This window comes from Arachis ipaensis, chromosome B07, assembly GCF_000816755.2.
Source record: "Arachis ipaensis cultivar K30076 chromosome B07, Araip1.1, whole genome shotgun sequence".
NCBI classification, from domain to species: domain Eukaryota; kingdom Viridiplantae; phylum Streptophyta; class Magnoliopsida; order Fabales; family Fabaceae; genus Arachis; species Arachis ipaensis.
In genome coordinates, this window is record NC_029791.2 from 609,852 (window position 1) to 618,183 (window position 8,332).

An 8,332-nucleotide genomic window follows, 5' to 3' on the forward strand; every position below is an offset into this window, starting at 1 on the left:
TGTTTTAAATTTGAAGGCGTTTTAAAAAGTTTGTCTTTAATGTCGTCTTTTTAACCAGTGAAACGAATTTAATAACGAATAATATAATGAAATTGCATTTTTATATAAGAGAGTAGTCCGTACATCCCTTTATTTGTCAAATTTAAAATTTGTATGTGCAATTTCCTTTTGTGACACGTGTCAACCGTGAAACAAACACGTACACTATGCTGTCATTGACTGGGTTGAATACTAACAAACTTTGGCAATTGATTCATAGAGCAGGAGTCTAGGATTAGAATACTTGGACTTTTACTTAGTCCATTGCCCAATGATAGCAAAGTCGCCTAAACTAATAAAATGTAAAAAAAATTTAGAGGATGAGCAACTTTATCAAATTTTATCTAATATGTAATTAATAAAAAAAAGTGAGTCATTAAATAAAATTTTACACCAATTTTACACTATTAAAATCATTATTAATAACTATTTAATGACTACAAATCACAAAAATTACTAATCCTTAACACTCCTCTAAAATGTAATCTAACATATATAGTAAATACATATAGCATATTCCATTTAATTATCTACAAAACTTAATCGGAGACCAAAGTGCGTGCTAGCTAGCTGATGCAAGCATACACGTAACAGGTAATTAAATTACGTTGGCGGCGGCTTCATTGGAGTATATATATAGCACTTAGTTATTAATTAGCACCACAACATTATATTGTATACTCTTATTATTAGCAAACATTTACTACATCCAATTTGTGACATATACAATGTCTTCAACAGCGGTCCCTGTCCCAAATGTGGTCCTACAATCATCATTCAGCATGCCGGTGATCGCCTTTGGAACTGGCTCCGAAGCAAACGACAACGACACCATCAAAGCGGCGGCCGTTGAGGCCATCAAGCTCGGTTACAGGCACTTTGACACCGCTTCTTTTTATGACTCCGAACAGCCTCTCGGAGAAGCCTTTGCTGAAGCCCTTCAACTTGGCCTCATAAATTCCAGAGATGAACTTTTCATCACTTCCAAGTTATGGCTCTCCGATAATCATCCCCATCTTGTTCTCCCTGCTTTACAAAAATCACTCCAGTAAGATCATTTTATTTTTATAATTAATCAGATATTATTAAAGTATATGTTGAATAATAAACTCTGATTGATGCATGCTAATAGAGATAGAGTATGTAATATAACAGATCAAGATCAAGAAAATAAAGTTACAGTTGTTAAGAGATAGTCAAGCCTAGTTTGTTGTCAAATCTGTTAGGTAGCATTTGTTTGAGAGACTAAAATTCAGTATCGTGTTTGTTAGTTCAGAGACTGGTACTAAAATTTTTGTCTCAGTCTCTAAAATTTCAGTATTTCAGTATTTTCAAAAAGTAAGGACACAGGGACTGAAAATTTTAGAGATGGAGACTGAAACTTTAATAACATTTTATACCTAAAATACTTTTATTTCAATTAATTAATTCCAATTTTATCCTTTGTGCAAATTAAATTAGAGTTTCATTCTTTTTTCAATTTCTGTCTCCTATTTTACACTAAACAGAATACTGAGATTTATTTCAATCTCTATCTCTCAGTTAGTCTTTCTGTCTCTCCACCAAATGCTACCTTATTTCTGTTTTCTCTGCTAACAACAAAATTCTGTGGCAGCTTGCTATATATATATATATATAGCAGAGTTGCCTCATCTATGTAACAGGATCCAATTACTCAATCATCAAATCATTTTAGTTTTTTGTTTCATTGAAAACTCTTTCACATGCATGCAGGAATCTTGGATTAGAATACTTGGACCTTTACTTGGTCCACTGTCCAATGAGTGCAAAGCCTGAAATAAGAAAATTTCCTTATAACGAAGATGAATTGCTGCCATTTGACATGAAGGGTGTTTGGACTTCAATAGAGAAATGCCACAGCTTGGGTCTCACAAAATCAATTGGAGTTAGCAACTTCTCTACCAAGAAACTTGAACAACTCCTCTCATTTGCTACTATTCCTCCTGCCGTTAATCAAGTAATTTTTTTTATTCATATTAATTATACACAAATATTAATTTTATTCATTGGATCACTAAACTAAATACCGTTCCACACCGTACCAATCACACAATAAATAGGTGGAGTTGAATCCTTCTTGGCAGCAAAAGAATCTAAGAGAATATTGCAAAACCAAGAATATTGTGATAACTGCATATTCTCCTTTGGGAGCTAAAGGAACCAGTTGGGGTAGTAACGATGTTATGGACAGTGAATTGCTCAAGCAAATTGGACATGCTCATGGAAAAACTGTTGCTCAGGTAAAAAAAAGAAAAACAATTAAAGTTGTGTATCAATTTTGAGTTTAGATTATATATATAGAACCATTTTTAACGTAACTTGGTGTATCTAATTGATGTAATGTATTTGAATTGGTTATAGGTAAGTCTTAGATGGTTGTACGAGCAAGGTGTGACTTTTGCAGTAAAGAGCTACACCAAGGAGAGAATGAAACAGAACTTAGAAATATTTGATTTTTCGCTTACAAATGATGATTACCAAAAGATTAATCAAATCAAACAGACGCGCAAAATGAACGGGCCTGCTACATTCGATCTTTCTGATATTCTATGGGATGGAGAAAATTAGATACCAGACTCATTCATGTTTTGTCACTTTTGTGTTTTGTGCGTGTATGGCCGTCTAATAGAAGAATCAATAGTCTTCAAATAAAAGGATTTATTCTCAGATTGAAAAGTATATTGGATAAGTATATATTGTTATTGTTTAGAGCTAATTATTGTTTATGTCTTGAGTTATTGTAACTATTGTTTATTTGTGTTGTTATTGAGTTATAAGTCGAATAAAGTATCGTTCAATCAGTGAGTAATTAAATGTAATTCTTCTTGTATAATTAAGTTTCGTGTAATGGATGTCTTTAACTTCGATCTCTTCTCTCTGATTTTGTAATATAATATGTGAGAATCTGAAAATAAAATTAAAATTAAATTGAAATACATCTAAATACAGAAAATTGTTAGAAAGCTTTTAGTTTTATACAGCAAGTGAGTTTGTTAAAATTAGCTGAAAATTAATTGTTTATCTTTTTTTTTTGTACAAATATATAAGGTGTATATTTATAGTGTAAAAATGTGATGCTTCCTTTATTCAATGTACAAAGAATATTCATCATCCAAATTTTTTTCTGACTTCTTCGAATCTTCTTCAACTCTCTTCTTCAATTTCCGATCTGCTAAAGCTTTAGTTCTTACCTTTTTTTTCTTCTCTCTTGCAACACTCTATAGACTAGTATCATTTTATATGGTATTAGAGTTTCAAACGATCCTTCAATAGTACTTGATGACATGAATGCTGCCAATTTTGCTAATTTTGTTGCGAATTTTGAGCGATTCACTGTTTTTATGACCTAATTTTTATAATTCTAAAATCAATTTATGAGATCTGGTTCTTCCTTCATTTCTGACTTTATTAGTTCTTATTTTCTTCATCATGGTGAAAGTCTTGGCACTCTGTTGATACCTTTTCAGCTCACACCTCAAAATTACTATCAGTGGTCACATGATATATGACGTGCTCTCAAATCTAAGATCCACAAAAAGATTAATTGCTTCACTCTTACTTACTTTAAAGCCTACGTAATTTAGACTTGGAAAAAAGATTTGTAGTGTAGCACTCGAGGAAGTTAGGGACTTGGTAGGAATTAGGAACTACGCTTTAAGGGTTTTCAGAATTAATTAATTACCCGGAGGAATTTGAAGGACATTTTAAGATAATCTCTTTGATGATGAGGCTCTCAGATCTAAGAATAAGATGAAATTCTTAGATGGATCAATTATAAAACCTGCTGAGCATGAAGCTAGCTACCTTCGAAACTTAAGATCGATGCAATAGCTTTCTCTTTTTTTGGATCAATCTCTCTCTCAGCCCAGAAATTACTAAGAATATGATGTGGATCACTTCTGTTTTAGGTTTGTGGAACAATTTTAACGTTCGCTACTTGCATGGAGATGTGTTTAGAGTTGGTGAGTTGAAGGAGGAGTTTTATTCTATTCGTACTATTCGTCAAGATGATTCTACTGTTATTATTTATTTCACTAAATTAAAATTTATTTGAGAGGAATTAGAGAATTTTTGTACCATTTTTAGTTGTTTAATTTGTGTTAATGGTTTCAATTGGGATTGAAAACGGTTAGAGATTATGCATCTAAGAAATATGTTGTTAAATTTTTAATAAACTTAATCGAGCAATATTCTATTGTCAAGTCTCAAGTCATGCTTTTTGAAGTTTTTGTTTGATATTAATATTGTCTTGGTCAACAAGAATGTCAGTTCTATTCGAATTTCATGAATATTAAAATAGTTGCTAATTTCATAAAAGTGCAGCATTCTTCGGACAATAATCCTTTTTCGAGAGATAGAACACGAGGCAGAAATTAAGGACAAGATAAATAAGCTTCTGAAAATTATGTTAGAGGATATATTTTATCAGAAATGTTTGGTAACAAAAAAACATTAGGCAAAAACAGTCATAATTTTTTTTATTTAGTATTCATTAATTATCGCGACAATTAATGAATGTTAAATAAAGTAAGCTGTTTTTTTTTTTTTGTCTCCCTAGCATTATCCATATTTTATAAGTTGTACACTTATTATAACCGAATTGCTCATTTGGTTAATAATTATTATTAAAAGAAGAGAAAAACCTAAAACAGCTCTGACAATTACCTCGAAAGACAATGAGGTATTTGACAAAAAAAATCCAACTCAGCCCATGAAAATTACCTCGAAAGCACAACGAAACTCTTGTGACAAAAAAAAGTCAATGTTATTTTTTTTAGCACAAAGACTAATTAATCACTAAAAAGAATCAAGAACCGAATTAAGTATTTTTTTTTTTCTTAAAAATCTCGTTGTCCTTTTGAAATATTTGGCTGGACCGAGGTATTCCCTCTAGTAGGATGATAAGGGTAACCACACAGTGCTGTAATTGACTCGGTTGAATAATAATAAATTAAACTTCGGATGATTACATACAGCAGGAGTCTTGGATTAGAATCCTTGGACCTTTACTTAGTCCATTGCCCAATGAGTGCAAAGCCTAAACTAAGGACATTTCTTAATAGAATTATTAAAGAAGGGGAGACGCTCGTAAATACGGATGATATTTTAAATGTAGACAATTAATATCTGAAAAGATAAAAGGTAATTAAATAGTTTGAATGTTATCTAACATAGTAAATACATACATATAGCTATAAAATGAAAAATGAAAAGTTAATCCTATTTAAGTTAAAATATTTATATAACTTTTTTCTTAAAACATATTTGAGACTCACTTAAAACTTATAATTAGAATACATTAAGACTGTGTTTGTTTTTGTGAACAGGATAAGACAAAACATTAACAACAAGACATAAAAGGACAGAAATATAAAATTTTGTGTTCTTATATTCTGTTGGGTAATAAACTAGAACAAATTATGAAAATCTAATTTATTCTCATTTTTTTTTATTCAAAAAATTTGAGACGAAAAATATAATAATAAAAAAATATAATTATAAAAAATTAATAAAATTAATGAAAAATAAATTGTATTCCATATTAGTGTCTTCGTATCCTTCCTATTAGGATGGATATAAAATACATTAATTCAGTGTTCCTAGATACATTATCTCTGTTCATATCTCCTCTATCAAACATGATTTTGTGTCTCTGTGTAATGTCCTATATCTATAAATAAATGCAGCCTAAGTGTTACATATTAGAATACACGTTAACTTAATAAAAGAAAAGAAAATATATATAATGCATGAGATAGTATAATAAATATTCCTGGTGTAGTTATCTACATGAGTTAAGCTTGGATACGAAACAAATAAAAAACGAAAGGTGCGTGCTGATGATGCATGCATAGACGTAACAGGTAATTAAATACCATATTTTTTACCTTAAGGGCGGCTTCATTGGACTATATAATGAAAGAATCTTAGCATTTCCACATTGCATATACAATGTCTTCAACAGAAAAACCAGCATCGGTTCCTGTCCCAAATGTGGTCCTACAACCATCATTCAGCATGCCGGTGATCGCCTTTGGAACTGGCTCCGAAGCAAACGACAACGACACCATCAAAGCAGCGGCCATTGAGGCCATCAAGCTCGGTTACAGGCACTTTGACACCGCTTCCATCTATGATTCCGAACAGCCTCTCGGAGAAGCCTTTGCTGAAGCCCTTCAACTTGGCCTCATAAATTCCAGAGATGAACTTTTCATCACTTCCAAGTTATGGCTCTCCGATAATCATCCCCATCTTGTTCTCTCTGCTTTACAAAACTCACTTCAGTAAGATCATTTTATTTTCATAATTAATCAGATCAGATATTATTAAAGTAAATGTTGAGAAGGCATGATTGATGAATATATAATAAACTCTGATTGATTCATGCATGCAGGAATCTTGGATTAGAATACTTGGATCTTTACTTGGTCCACTGTCCAATGAGTGCAAAGCCTGAAATAAGAAAATTTCCTTATAATGAAGACGAATTGCTGCCATTTGACTTGAAGGGTGTTTGGACTTCAATGGAGAAATGCCACAGCTTGGGCCTCACAAAATCAATTGGAGTTAGCAACTTCTCTACCAAGAAACTTGAACATCTCCTCTCTTTTGCTACTATTCCTCCTGCAGTTAATCAAGTAATTTTTTTTATTCATATTAATTATACACATAAACATTGATTTTATTCATTGGATCACTAAATTAAATACCGTTCCACACTAATCACACAATAAATAGGTGGAGTTGAATCCATCCTGGCAGCAAAAGAATCTAAGAGAATATTGCAAAACCAAGAATATTGTGATAACTGCATATTCTCCTTTGGGAGCCAAAGGAGCCAGTTGGGGTAGTAATGATGTTATGAACAGTGAATTGCTCAAGCAAATTGCACATGCTCATGGTAAAACTGTTGCTCAGGTAAACAAAAAAAAATGAAAAATAATTAAAGTTGTGCATCAATTTTGAGTTTACATTATGTATAGAGAACCATTTACAACGTAACTCACCTATCTAATGATGTAATTCATTTAAATTGGTTATAGGTAAGTCTTAGATGGTTGTACGAGCAAGGTGTGACTTTTGCAGTGAAGAGCTACAACAAAGAGAGAATGAAACAAAATCTAGATATATTTGATTTTTCACTTACAAATGATGACTACCAAAAGATTAATCACATGAAACAGGAGCGCAAACTGAAGAACGGTCCTGCTGCTTTCGATCTTCCTGACCTATTTGATGGAGAAAATTAGATACCACACTCATTCATCAGGTTTTGTGTTATGTGCCAGATTGGATAAGTATATTTGATTGATGTTTTAAATATTTAGCTTTAGTTTTAAATTATTGTCTACATATTTGAGTGATTGTAGTTGATTTGTTGTTAATGAGTTTATAGATGGAATGAAGCATTCTTCAATCAGTGATTTAATTTATTGTAATTCTTTTGTATAAGTTTCGCGTAATATAATGGATGTATTTAATGACATATGATACAGTCGGAAGAGACCTATATAACTTGATATGCACAAATATTATTACCTGCTGATCAAAAGAAACGAAAATAAAATGACAAGCTATGAAGATGTATATAAACATAAGGAAAAGAGACGATGATAATGAGATTGACGAAGAATAGAGACAAGGACAAGGACCAGAGGCGAGGCAGAGAAGAACCACCCCAATACTCTCAACTTCTCTCAGCAATTCTAATTCCTGTTGCAATTCTTCTATAACCTTCTTTGAATTATATTTACTAGAGCATTGTCATTAAACCAATTCGTGTCTGCATGTCTTGATTTTCTGGGCCAGTATATACATTGTTGATCTACTAAAATTAATGCCCCAAGCTTCTTTAATGACTTCTCTAGCTTTTTTGTTCTCGCACCATCTTACTTAGAATTTAAACCTTCTCTTTATAGCCTCCATTTGTGGGGTGTTTTCTAATAAGAAAGGTACATGACCCGATCCATTTTTCACAAGCCTAATAACCGCTAAAGAGGGATATAGGGTCAGCCAGTTTATATACACAATTCTTGTATTAGATCTACCCCTGGCCTCCTATTTGACCCATGGTTTTCAAAATTGGATTAGATCAGTTGGTTGAACCGGTCCAACCAAAAATTAGCATTACAAGTGATTCGGTTCACCACTAAAAATCGCGACCAGTTTGCTTAATGCGGCGTGGCGTTTTGAAAAAAAAAAATGCGTGCTCTGAATGAATGCTGAAATTTTTTATTTAAATTAAATAAATATAATATTTACTATTTAAATA

At 32.0% G+C, this 8,332-nt stretch overlaps 2 protein-coding genes across 2 annotated transcripts; both read left to right on the forward strand.

Annotated features, from left to right (window-relative positions):
* LOC107608431 (NAD(P)H-dependent 6'-deoxychalcone synthase) lies at window positions 679-2,927 on the forward strand. Its single transcript, XM_016310225.2, has 4 exons — window positions 679-1,087; window positions 1,774-2,017; window positions 2,121-2,300; window positions 2,422-2,927. Exons 1-4 carry the CDS (start codon window positions 768-770, stop codon window positions 2,626-2,628), a joined length of 951 nt encoding a protein of 316 aa, XP_016165711.1. The 5' UTR covers window positions 679-767; the 3' UTR covers window positions 2,629-2,927.
* Window positions 5,997-7,653, forward strand: LOC107608429 (NAD(P)H-dependent 6'-deoxychalcone synthase). The gene is made up of 4 exons (XM_016310222.2): window positions 5,997-6,344; window positions 6,455-6,698; window positions 6,799-6,978; window positions 7,104-7,653. The coding sequence occupies exons 1-4, from the start codon at window positions 6,013-6,015 to the stop codon at window positions 7,308-7,310; spliced, it is 963 nt and encodes a 320-aa protein (XP_016165708.1). The 5' UTR covers window positions 5,997-6,012; the 3' UTR covers window positions 7,311-7,653.

Coding starts and splice junctions, on each gene's coding strand:
- LOC107608431 (XM_016310225.2), top strand. CDS start 768: ATGTCTTCAACAGCGGTCCCTGTCCCAAATGTGGTCCTACAATCATCA. Junction 1,088..1,773: donor GCTTTACAAAAATCACTCCA/GTAAGATCATTT, acceptor ACATGCATGCAG/GAATCTTGGATTAGAATACT. Junction 2,301..2,421: donor ATGGAAAAACTGTTGCTCAG/GTAAAAAAAAGA, acceptor AATTGGTTATAG/GTAAGTCTTAGATGGTTGTA.
- LOC107608429 (XM_016310222.2), top strand. CDS start 6,013: ATGTCTTCAACAGAAAAACCAGCATCGGTTCCTGTCCCAAATGTGGTC. Junction 6,345..6,454: donor GCTTTACAAAACTCACTTCA/GTAAGATCATTT, acceptor TCATGCATGCAG/GAATCTTGGATTAGAATACT. Junction 6,699..6,798: donor TTCCTCCTGCAGTTAATCAA/GTAATTTTTTTT, acceptor CACAATAAATAG/GTGGAGTTGAATCCATCCTG.